This window comes from Equus caballus, unplaced genomic scaffold, assembly GCF_041296265.1.
Source record: "Equus caballus isolate H_3958 breed thoroughbred unplaced genomic scaffold, TB-T2T haplotype1-0000035, whole genome shotgun sequence".
NCBI lineage: Eukaryota > Metazoa > Chordata > Mammalia > Perissodactyla > Equidae > Equus > Equus caballus.
In genome coordinates, this window is record NW_027221806.1 from 370,796 (window position 1) to 383,304 (window position 12,509).

Sequence of the window (12,509 nt, forward strand, 5' to 3'; positions counted from 1 at the left end):
GAGACCAACCATGGCTCCACCAAGGCCGTGAATATCAGAGGCGGCACTTCCATCCTGATAGGTGAACTGTACACATTAAGGGCAAGATCTTGTATATTCCTATTAAGCATAGATGGACGGAAGGCAGCAAGATCACCTTCCCAAAGAGGGGGATGCCATGCCTGATGACCTCCCTGCAGATAGTGTTTAGTATTCAAAGAACAGCCCAGTGCCTTTTTGGAATAAGGCATCAGTGTGCTGTGCAGTGCCTGGATCAGCCTCAAGGTGGTGATGCCTGGATCAGATTGAGGAGGGGGCGGGGGGAACAGGACAGGGTCACCATATGGATGATGATGTGGCATAAAGCTTTGTTCTACCAGCAAGGTCCTTCTTTCCCCTCTTCATTTTTTCTTTCCTCCTGGCTTACTCCAAGTCATCTTTTCCTTACTCTCAGCTTTATTTTATCCTGGGAGGTAGGTGGCTACTTGGTCAACATTGTTACTACTGGCAGCTGAGTGATGCTTTTGCTCTGCAACAAAATATCATTTGGCAGTCTGAAGAAATACCTACAGAGGGGAACCACTTCCCCCAGGTGCCTTTCCAGTAGGGAAACCTCAGTGTAAAGTTTAAAGTATTCTTCCCTAACACATTAATATGACTCACATGACAGATTCTTAAGGCGTGTCTGTGCTGTTGCTAGCCCCTCCCCCACCAGCCCAGGATCCACTGCAGCAATACCCTCCCCCACCCCCCAAATCCCATTTAGGGTTCACCCCCTGTGGGGTCCTCTGGTCACTGACCTCTAAATCATGATGAAGCCACTGTTTTTTCTTCATTGTTGTTTTATGAATTGCATACCTATTCTTGGCCCTCTTCGGATAGAGAACACCTGTCTTCCCTACTCTCTGAAGGATGTAAAACATTCAGTGAGCGGAAGGTGTGGGCTGCTCTACACTTTCGTTAAGGCTAAGCGAAGAGGCAGGAGGCAGAGCCCACCTCCTCAAACTTCATCAGGGAGGAAATGGGCTTTTGGGGGCACGTGATATCGCTTTGTCAACAAGAGCTGCAGAGCACTGGTGACCTTTCAGAAGCCAGAGGAAGCAATCAGTAAGAGCTGAACTCACTCCTCCTTTTCCCTAAGCACAAGCCCTGAGTTACCTGAAACCCATGCCCCCAACACAGGACACAGAAAAGACATCACTATTATTAGAGAATCATTTATTGGGGAGAATTAATATTCTCCACGAGAAGGAATTATTTTGTGGTGGGAAATTTTCCGCTCTCGAAACGCTGGAAAAGCGTTTTCTGTTGACGTAGAGACGGATCCCTAAACATAGTGCCTTTAGCAGTGGTGAGAACAGCTGGAGGCCCCTGGGCCGGCTTGACGCCTGCAGGTGGAGCTTGGATGGGGCACATGCTCCCTGCGGGGCACAGATAAGGGACGCTTCTGATCCAATAGCTGATCTTTAAGCGCCACGACTTTCTGAGGGTGTCTGTTGTGGTCTCTGATCCGTCTAGAACATGTAGGATAATTCTGGCCAGCAAAGACAACTTCTTGGTGGCAGGACTTGGCGTTTGGCACTTTACAGGAGGGAGCCCTGTAGTTGGAAGGATGCCCCTGGACGGGCTCTGCCTGGGCCTGCTCTTCTGCCTTCTGCTCAGTTTTCACAAACTTCCTCAGGGAAGGAAGGGGCTCTTGAGGGCGGGTGACCTCTGTTGCACACCGCTGCCCCAGTTTCTCCACTGGGAACTTCCCAGGGACCGTCCTGGTCTTCTGAGCCGTGGTGGTCCCAGTAACGGCAGCTCTCCCTTTAACCAGGCCTCTGCTCTGTGCAGATGATATGGGGCGGCCCTTTTCCGGGGGATGGTCTTGCTTTTTGCCTTTTGTCCCAGGACGAAGCCATTGAAAAATGTCGTTCATCTTTTTTCTGAACAGACTTTCAGGAGGAGGCTGTGCCTTCTGTGATGAGGTCTGGGAAGACTTGCTCCCAAGCGTCTCCTCTGATGCTGTGATCTGAGTAGGGAAACTCTTTCTTGTAGGTTGGGATGTCCCCAACCCTGCATCCCCTCCACCAAGCTCTTCTTTGTTGGGGCCCAGAGGGCTCAGTCTCATTGTAGCTGGTGGGAATTTCTTATCCTCGGACCTCTTTAGGTCTTTCTTAGGGACCCAAGGCTCCTGCCGCTGCTGTCTGCTGATCCCACTGTCCTCCAGATGGACACGCAGCACCTGGGAAGCTCCCATGTCCCCACTGGAGACACCGTGGGCATGAGTCAGTGAGGCCTTGTAAGTCAAGCTCTCTGAGGCAGGGGACCTGTCAGTGTCTTGGCCTTGGACCTGGCTCTGATTCCTCTTCTCTAGTTTTGACTTTAATTCCCCAAACAGATGTTCCTTAAGATCCGATGACTTTGGGTCTTGGGGAACTTGTCTTTTTGGTGCAGGGCTTTCAATGGTCCCAGTAATTTCTATTTTACTGTGATTCTCACGTATCATTTGGGAGCTTCCTGGCTTGCTGGTTGTCAACACACTACCAGTTTTTGACTGCAGAGCATTGAGCTCCTTGGCCCTGAATATGTCCCTGGCCGTGTTGTACATGGAAAAGGGTTCCGACTTCATCTTTTTGTCCTGTCGCCCTTCTCTTCTATCACTGGAACTCACTCTCTCATCTTTTGTCTCAGGTTTGGCACCAGCTTGCCTTGCAGGCAGCTCTGGGGGGCATCTGTTGCCTAGTTGAGTAAATTTCTGACTCGTTTTGCCTGTGATGCCACATGTGACAGGCAGATGAGTCTGCCTGGCACCCTTACTCCTCTGAACAACCTCTGCAATCTCTTGGTTGATACCAGAGGGTGATTGTCTCGGCACCCCTTGTCCTTCCCTGCCCATAGGTGATGTAGCAGGGCAATGACGATCCAGGACCAGGGCTGAATTTGTTTCCGCTTTTTCTTGAAGAACAGATTTAGAGCTTCCTCTGTGGGGCTCGAAGCCCTCGGATTTGGAGTCGACTTCCAAAGTTGGGTTATTTGAGGGGGGCCAGTAGAAATAGGGCAAGGACTGGGATGCAGCATCTTCCAATTTAAACGCCTGTATGGATTCAAGGACCCTGCAGGGCAGGCCCCACTCCATCCTCATACGGAAACTTTTAATATGGGTTTCCATCATCTGTTGTGCACTGGAATCAATGAAGCAAAGCTCCTGGAAGGTATTCAGGGAGGAGTCCCCACCCACTGAAGGTGGCAAACTCCTCTGAGTTATTTGGGTGCGGGGTTTGTCAGAAAGCAGCAATGTCTGCTTGCTAGCATGCCATGAACTGCGCACCGTCCCAGGGAGCCGAGCCTCACTGATTTCCTCAAACTTCTTGCTCAAATGTGCTTTCAGGACATTTTCAAGTTGTTTCTGATCTAGACTTTCCTCCAAGGCCCTTGAAGCTTTCCCTGACAGACTTGCCATGTGACTATTTAGGTCTTTCTCAGAGTCATATGCCGGATCCTTATCTGAAGAGCTCTCTGGGTCACTCAACAGATGAGCTTTTGGGCCGTTCTCTGGGCTATGCCCCTGATCCTTCCCCATCTCCTTCTCTACCTGAAGCAGTTCTGAACCCCTCTCATGGAAGCTTTTGGATTGGCTCAATCCAACATTTAGATCTTTGTTCACCGAGATCCGTGAGAGTCCACGATTGCTTTCTGACTTAGCTATCTCTGAGAAATCTCTTGGAGGCATCATCAGTGACAGACACTCACAGATCCTGCGGGGCAGGCCCCACCGGTGTTGGATGAGCCTCTTTCGAAGGTGATGTTCCAGTTTCTTCCTCAGCTCATCACTGAGAGGAAACTCTACGGGAAGGGTGGAGATGGAGGCATGGGCCTGGGAGGCCTGATGGTAAGGAAAGTTGGGAGCTGAAGAACAAAATTCTTCCTGAGATCTTTGGACTACAGAGGGGGAACCCCACAAACTTTCCTGTTGCTTCTGCAACACTTTCCATTCCAGTTGTTGAATTTCAGATGAGGTGAGAGACTCTGATTCATCCGGGGGTCTATGGTAACACACTCCACAGATCCTTATCTGGGGTAGAGGACCAGATGGTAGGATTGGGAGTGGGGATTTAAGGTGGGCCTGGGACTTGACCTGAGTGAGAGGTAGGGGCTGGGATTGGGGCAGGGTTTGAGGCAAGGGTTGGGGCTGGATCTCAGGCAAGGATGGAGGTGGGCGATGGAGAGGTACTGGGGATTCTTGGCCCATGGAGGCATTTGAGATGGTATTGAAAAGGAAGATTGTGGTGCAGTCACGTGAGTCACGGATAGCAGAGGGCAAGGACTCGCTGTGCAGAGATGGGAGACCCCAGAAGAGCTGCATACATTTTTCCTGTAAATGGTCCTCCAAGATTTTAGGATATGGGGGCTGCTCATGCATGTGCAGCTCCTTTGGTTTGCCTGCACTGCTCCAGAAAGGAAGGGAGAATGCTGAGTCACACTCATCAGCATTTGACTCTGACATTTTCCCCAAAGGATTTAGTTGGTGGCCTGGCCTAAGTTGTTTTGGAAAAGAGCCCTTCTCCTTCTCCTTTTCCTTCCACATCAGGAAATCACTCCTCTTTCGGACTTGTCTCTCCAGGAGTGCCAGGACATGAGGGCTGAGAAATGAGAGGTTACCAGGCTCTATAAGGTTAGCTGTAGGGTGTCTCTCCAGAGAGGACTCTGGAGAATGGAGGGCAAGAAACTCTCGATTAAAATCACGTGGTGCCAAGGTGGAAGGTGCTAAGAACAAGTCTTTGGCACAAGCTTGCCACCAGGATAATTCTGAAATTGACAGGCTTGAATGGTCAGTGCCTCTGATTGTTGGGACATAAGTGGACAACCCCCCAGGGCTATCTGGAGATGAGTTCTCTGGAACAGACTTCAATAAGATGGAAACCGATTTAGATTGAGTCACAGTTAAAGGGTGGTCTGTCGGTGGTGAGACAGACAGGCTTGGTGGTGCGTGATGACAAGCCAGTGAGTCATTGGGATTCATTATCTGGGGCAAATTTGGTAAGGGGTTAATATCTTGGGAAAGGGTGCGGTCAAGAGAGAAGATCGTATTCAGAGACAGAGTGGCCTCTGGTTGGAGAATAGGACCCGTTGCCTGGGTGTCATGTGGTGGGAGAGGGGGAAGGGCAATGGGTTGGGGTGGGGAATGGTCTGCTGGGAATTTGGACTCCAAGGGAGGAATAGGCTCTGGTGGCATAGAGTGACCCGGTGGTGAGGGTGAAAGAAAGTCAGCTAAGGGTGTCATTGGGTTAGGTGAGAGAACGGAGGGGGGCGGTGGGGAAGGGTCAGGTGGAGGGGATGGTGTTAGGTCTCCTGGAGGGACTTCTGAGAAGGCAGAGGACAGAGTGAATGATGACTCAGTCCCAGAAGCTGTGGAAGCCATAGAGGACACAGAGGCAGTATCATCTTCCAGGTCCTCCAGGAACAGCAGCCGATTGATTTCAGCAGTTGTGCTATTACACACCTCACAGGAGGGGTCTGGGCATAATAGTTGACGAATGCGGGTGGTATCGAGAGGCCGGCCTAGGGGCCTGCGGGAGACAGGAAGTAGAAAACTGTAGCCAGGACCAGAACAAGGAAAGGAGGACCTGCTGGCCTGTCAGGGGAGGGGCCACCTGAAGCCTGCTGCCCCTTCACAATGCCCCACATCAATGACTTCACCATACACTCAGCAGCCCTCACCCCAAGGCGTTCATTCACATACCCGTTCCTATGGCAAACCCCTCCCATGACTACTGCAGGCTGTACTGAATCCCTGGAATTGCAGAGAACATGTCAAAGAGGGATCAGGAAAGAAAAGACTGGTCACCTTTTCAGAATAGAAATTAGCCTCCTTTTCTCCTCTGTTTCCCTCTGGTAGTTTCTCCAACCTGGGAAACCAGAAGAGTGAATTACATGTAATAAAGGTAGAAGCATAGGTGTTACACGGGAGTCCCTTTATGGGAGACCCTTGGGATATTAACGGGATATTAACTCTGAAAGCCCCAAGAATCAGTAGATGTGGTCAAACGGTCAATGATAATATTAATAAGGTTCACATGTGTTTGTTGCTTCATTTATAAAGTACTGTCACATACATTATCCCATGGGATGTTCAAAACCACCATGTGAGGAACATAGGTCAATGGTTACCTCAAAGAGGAGTCTGATCATCCAGGAAGTCAACGTAGTTTCACAAGGTCAGGACACAGAAGTTCTGACTCTTGGCGTCTCCCACGGCAACCCACTGGGCAACACCCATTGTCCAGGCCCATCACTGCTTCATGCCCAGAGCTGGGCAGAGCAGGAATCTGAGAAATGTCTCGGGTTCTGACTACCTTCCCATGAGCCTTTCCTCTGAGGCCTCTATTTTCTGAGAGGGACTCTATCTAGCGACTGACATCCTCAGAGACCATGGACCTGGGACCTCATGGAGAGGACAGGATGTGTCACCCTTGGAGAGCTCAGGTGGGATAGGTGGAACCTTACCACTTGATGTTCCACCTTTTCTTCTCCTCTTGGCTCTGCCCTGACGCTGAGAACAAAAAGAAAAGAATGAGGAGCGAGGACTTAGTTGGCTTGCTCCTCTCTCTAGGAAACTCAGATATTCATCCAAGATTAATGTCACTCTCTATTTTTATTACTAGCACTTTGTGTGCTTTCCCTTTCTGAATTTCTAAAGGTGATAAGATACTTTCAATTTTTCCTTCTTTGAAAAACTCGAAGGAGGATTTTTGGCTAGAGTCCACACTTGATATTCTCAGTCAGAAGTCCTCTGCTCAAGGAGGGCATAGACTCTGAGGCCCCCAGTCACATCTGTGCTTCCTCAGATAGGACCCTGTATCCTGGGACAGAGCTCACACTCCAGTGTCTGCTCAGAGGCTCAGCCCTGCTCTCCTGATCTGCCCAATACAAAGGACGGTTTGGTCGAATGACGCCCGTCATGGGAATGTGACTCGTGATCCAGTGTTGGGAACAGTGTTCTCCTACACAGAACCCAAACTCTCTAAATAACCTAATGCAGGGCCGTGAAATCACTGATGGGATTTTATCCGGGAATCCTCCACCACACCCAGATGGTCTGTGAGTTTTAAATGGGAAACAGTCCCAGCTGAACCCCTAGTCCTGCCTGGCCTATTCCCCTAGAAGGATGATGTTCTATCCTCTATTCAGACTTGCCATCTTAGGAGTCTCTCTGGACCAACTCATTTAAAAATGTGGGACTAGAAATGGAAACAACAATAAAAAATCCCTGTTGGTGGCTTGCCCAGGGATCCTTACCTTTTGGTAGATTTTGGTTTTCCACAAGGTTGGTAAAGATGGAATCCCCACCAGGAAGCACAGGAACAGAAGAAGCAACCACAACCCACACACGATGGTGAGGTTATAGTCACTATCTAAGAATGTTGAGCAGATGCTCAAAAACAACTCCATATGGCTATTCAGAAATGAGAGAACATTCCATTGACTGAACTCCATTTTCTGAATCGCAAGGCTGCCTGAGGCAACTGAGCTCTGAGAGTGTCCGCACTTGCCTATAATCCCAGGCCTGCATCACAGAGCACTGAAGAGTCACAAAGGGTTTCAGAGGGTGGGGGAGGGGACATGAAGAGGGTGTGCCCATGGCCCCTTCCTCCCACCAGCCCAGCTGATCTCTCCATCCATCCTGGGCCCTCCAGGTCCCTCTGCCCTACCCTGCCATCCTATTTTCCAACTCTGTCCGTTCATGAAATCATACAATTACATTAATGAAATTTTCTGCCTGTTCCACCTGTACTCCAGATATTACCTGGGCCCCCTTTACTGTTTGGAGAGCTTGACTTTGGTTTCACCAATTCCACTGCCTCGAAAGTCTGAAATGCTCCCTGGAATTTTTGCTTGTACCCAGACATTTACACTCAGAATCATATATGTCCTCAAATCCATCTTTCCTTTAGAATGTTTTTGCCTTACATGAACCCTGATATAGAACTTAAAGTTCTTCTTTACTCATTTGGTTTTGTGAATGTTGAATAACAAATTTTAGTTTTTTGCTTCAGTCAGCCTTTACCATCTTCAGCCAGTGGGGCTGACTCAAATAATTGAAATGAGTAATTCATTATTCAACACTCACAAGACTAAAATCAGTACAGGCGTACCTCACTTAATGAAAGGGAAATGTTTAGAGAAATGCATCATTAGGCACTTTCACTGTTGTGTGAACATCACACAGTGTACTTACACAAACCTAAGTGGTAGAGCCTACTACACACCTAGGCTATGTGGTGCTACCCGTATGGGACCACTGTCATATATGTGGTCCATCAGTGACCGAAACATCGTTAATATTGTTACGTGGTGCGTGACTGTGGTGGATGACAATGACAAAACGGAATACCATTTTCAAGGCTTCTAAAATGGAGCTGGGAGGCCATTAAGGAAGTGGGGCTTATGCTTGTACACCACATCCACCACCAGATGTTAACTGAACTTTTGAGCTTTACCTGACAGCAGAGGTCACATCTTGAAGTGTTTCCTCATTCCAAGAAGGGACAGTCTGCCTAGGACCAACTATGTTCTGGCAAGTCAGCTCACCCCATGCCAGAACCAGTCAGTAACTGTTCACTGTAGACCTTTGTAAGCCTGTGTCCTTTCCTTTTATCTACCCCTGCCTCCTTTGTCTTCCTAGGAGCACATTTGAGCTTCTACTCGAATCTACATCTCCTGAATTGCAATTCTTGAGACCCCAAATAAACTTTTTGGTTCTTTTGCAGTTTATGCCTCTTATTTGCTGACTTTATATGGTGACAGAAGTGGGATCCCTAGCTACTGACCTTCAATTCTGGTGCCACTTCACAGACACAAGCAAGGTGCCTGCAAAGAATCTTTTGTGCTCTGTCGTCTCCTCCTGGTGGCTCTGGTTCCTGGTGGTAAGTCCTCCTGGGCCTGGACCTCCCATTTTTGGTAGAGGTCCAGACTCTTTCTGTAGGCGTCCTTTGATACTGGTTCTGGCCATCCTTCCGTTGTCAGCTTTGTTAGAAACTTCTGTTTCTTTCACTCCTTTTTTGGGCCTTTGATCCTTTGGTAAGTTCATACAGATGAGAAATCCATTTTCTAAGAGGACCACCAAAGAACAGCCCCACTCTGGGACTCCTGCTGGTTTTGTCTTTAAAGAATACAGACCTTCTACATGTAGATTTTTGTTCCACTGGGCTCAGATTACTCAGGGTGATTTAAGGCTTCACTGGCCTAAATGGGGCTCCTTTGAAATTCCTAAATTGGTTTATCTGTGCACTCAATTGGAAAAAGCCTATCAAACCAAACAAGTAAAATGGGAAACTTTTTAACATTGGTATCTTGAGGCCTCTAAATGAAACACTGAAAAGGACACTTCCTTGCAAGCCATAACAATGTCATAACTAAGAATTTCAAATGATTAAATGTAAATGCCATCGATAAAAGAATATTAACTCCTCCTGTATTCGTCAGGGTTCTCTGGAGAACCAAGGAGATTATCTATATATAATATATATTAATATTGCTATATAATAGAATATATAATCCATTGTATCTATATTTAAATTCATTTATTTAGTTCTATAAATTACATATATACACTCAAAATTTATATATGAAAGAAACTTTGGCCTCACCCCTAACTGCCTAAAAGAATTTAAGACAGAAGGCCTGTTCCAGGAAGGAGCTGTCAACGTAGGGAACTCTAGATGTGGTAGAGAAGAAGGTACCTAGCCGGGCCCATTTTACACAAGTTCTCTCTCATTTGTTTAGAGATGGCCCAGCAAACATTTGGTTTTCTGTCTCCTTGTGAATTGGCTTCCTCCTCTTTGAAGTCCCAAACCATGACCCCCAACCCCGCGCCTTTGTAAAATATCTAAACCCTAACCATAGGCCTGGCAGACACGCTGTGGACTGAGCAGCAGCATGAAGACCAGGGTCAACCTGATGACATTGTGGGTGGGACTACTGGCTGTTTGTCCACATCCTTGTCCTGGGTGCCCAGGAAGGCAGTCACCCAGCAACTTGCAGTGAGGTGTGGCGTGTGACTATGTTTCAGCCAATGCAATGGGAGTGGAAGTGGTGTGTGCCATTTCCAGGTTGGAACTTTTGAAAGCAGGTGTGTCTTCTCCGTGTTCCTTCTTTCTCCTTGTGCAGATTGGTTGCAGACAATGATACAGGCGTCAGGAATGGCGGAGCCAAGAGACGGGAATTCACGGGTGACTGACACACCCTGTGGAAGAGAACCACCTGCCCAACGCGAAACCCACCTTGGCCTGTAAGGTAATCACACATAAATTTCTACTCTCTGGTTATTCTTTTTCGGGATCTGCTTGTTATTTTCTTAACTATTATGGAAATATTTCAAATATGCAGAAGAGTACATAGTATGACCTCTATCTCCGGCCCCAATACCCAGAAAGAACAGACGTTCAATTCTGCCCTATTTGCTTCCGATGTTGCATTCATTTGCTGGGGCTGCCATGACAAAATGCCACACGTAGGGTGGCTTAAACAATAGAAATTTATTTTCTCACGGTTCTGGAGGCCGAAGTTCAAGATCAAGGCGTTGGCCGGTATAGTCTCTTCTGAGGCCTCTCTCCCCGGCCACTTCTCCCTGTGTCCTCACACGGTCTTCCCTCTGTGTGTGTCTGAGTTCTAATCTTCTCTTCTTACGTGACTATCAGTCACATTGGATTGGAGCCTACCCATGTGACCTCACTTGACCTTAATTACCTCTTTAGAGGCCCTCTCTCCAAATACAGCCCTATTTTGAGGTCCTGGAGTTAGGACTTCAACATATGAATTTTCAGGGACATGATTCAGCCCACAATGATATCTGTGTTTTTAAGAAGCAAAATGTTGCCGTCACACCTAAAATTCACATTTCCATCCCGTTCTCCTCCCTCTCTCATCATAGGTATCAGTATCCTAAAATTAATTACATTCTTTATGATTCCAAGAATATCCATGTGCATGGCTCCATTAACAAAAGATTACATTTTTATGCATAGTCAAGACATACATGTGTATGTCTCCATGAACAAATTCTTACATTGTTATGCACTTAAAAAATGTACAGGAACAGCATCACACTGCACATGTCCTTCTTTGATTGGCTTTGGGCTATAAATGGGGAAGGAAAAACAGCAGCCGAGGGTAAGAGAATAAATAAACGGCTTATGCATAAAAACCCAAAAGGACAGATTTCCAAGAGCGTCGCGGTTGGTGACCATGTGGAGGGTCTGGGAGAGAGGTGGTTCTGGGAGAGTGGTTACCTGGAGAGGGCGTGGAAGCTCAGTGCCCTTTCCCCATGTCTTGCCCTATGCGTCTGTTCCATCGAGCTATTCCCGAGTCATATCCTTTTCTAATAAACAGGTAATCTAGTAAGTAAGAGGTTTCTCTGAGTTCTGTGAGCCGCCCTAGCAAATTCGTCGAACCGGAGTAGAGAGTCTTGGGAACCTCCTACTGACAGCCAGTTGCTCAGAAGCATAGGCGACAACCCAGACTTGCTGTTGGCACCTGCAGTGGGGGCAGTCTTGTGGGGCTGAACCCTTAACCTGTGGGGTGTGATGCTGTCTCTGGGTACATAGTGTCAGAATCGAGTTGAATTGTAGGACACCCAGCTGGTGTCCCAAGAATTGCTTGTTGGTGTGGGGGACTCCCCCGACCCCCAACCCCACACACATTGGAATTGGTACCAGAACCCAGGAACAAACTGTGAAAGATAAGCGTCTTAGCTTGGGTTCCCATAACAAAATGCCATAGCGTGGGTGACTTAAACAACAGAAATTTATTTTCTCACCATTCTGGGGGCTGGAAGCCTGAGAGCAGGATGCCAGCATGGTCAGGTTCTGGCGAGGGCTGTCTCCTCAGCTTGCATAAGGTCCCCTTCTCACTGAGTCCTCAGATGGCGGGGTGTGTGTATGCGTGTGAAGAAACAGAAAGAGAGATCTCTTCAACTTCTGATGAGGCCACAGTCCTATCTGATTTAGGTTCCACCATTATGACTTCATTTTCACCATAATTACTTCCTAAAGACCTTGTGTCTGGACATGGTCACAACGGGGGTCAGGGCTTCCATTATATGAACTGTGGGGAGACAGAATTCAGTCCATAGCAATAAATAAAGAGCAAATAAATAGAAACAAAGGTTTGGCATTTATCTTTATCATTTCCTTTCTTCCTGACTTTACTGTCTCGCTCTTTGTCTAGCTTCTTGAGCAAGCAGCTCGTTGGTTTCTAATTTTTCTTTTTAGATAAGTATATTGAAGGTATCTTTCTTCGAAGTATTGTTTAATTCCGTCCACCAGATTTTGTCATGTAGTGCTTACAGCTATAATATTTCCTAAGTTCCATATGAGATCCCTTTCAACGCAAGGTTCTATAAGTTCCCGGCCATTATTATTATTTTCTCATCTGTCGCTCCTTTTACAAGTATGTAATGTTCCTCCTTGTCACCATGTTGGTTTTGTCTGGAGCCTTACCTCCAGATTTCTATAGATATACTTTTTTATTGACAAGTAAAGGACAAA

The 12,509-nt window shown here is 47.4% G+C and overlaps 2 protein-coding genes across 2 annotated transcripts in view; one reads left to right on the forward strand and one right to left on the reverse strand.

The window, feature by feature from the left end:
- Positions 1 to 12,509, forward strand: part of LOC138922029 (uncharacterized) — a 143,666-nt gene that overhangs the window by 38,194 nt on the left and 92,963 nt on the right. The window contains 2 exon segments of the mRNA XM_070258809.1: positions 8,733 to 8,888; positions 10,132 to 10,257. The gene's annotated coding sequence lies outside the window, so the exon portion shown is untranslated.
- Positions 1,181 to 8,736, reverse strand: LOC138922028 (spermatogenesis-associated protein 31D4-like). Its single transcript, XM_070258808.1, has 4 exons — positions 7,261 to 8,736; positions 6,469 to 6,514; positions 5,810 to 5,870; positions 1,181 to 5,531 (listed from the first exon to the last, which is right to left on the reverse strand). The coding sequence occupies exons 1-4, from the start codon at positions 7,456 to 7,458 to the stop codon at positions 1,322 to 1,324; spliced, it is 4,515 nt and encodes a 1,504-aa protein (XP_070114909.1). The 5' UTR covers positions 7,459 to 8,736; the 3' UTR covers positions 1,181 to 1,321.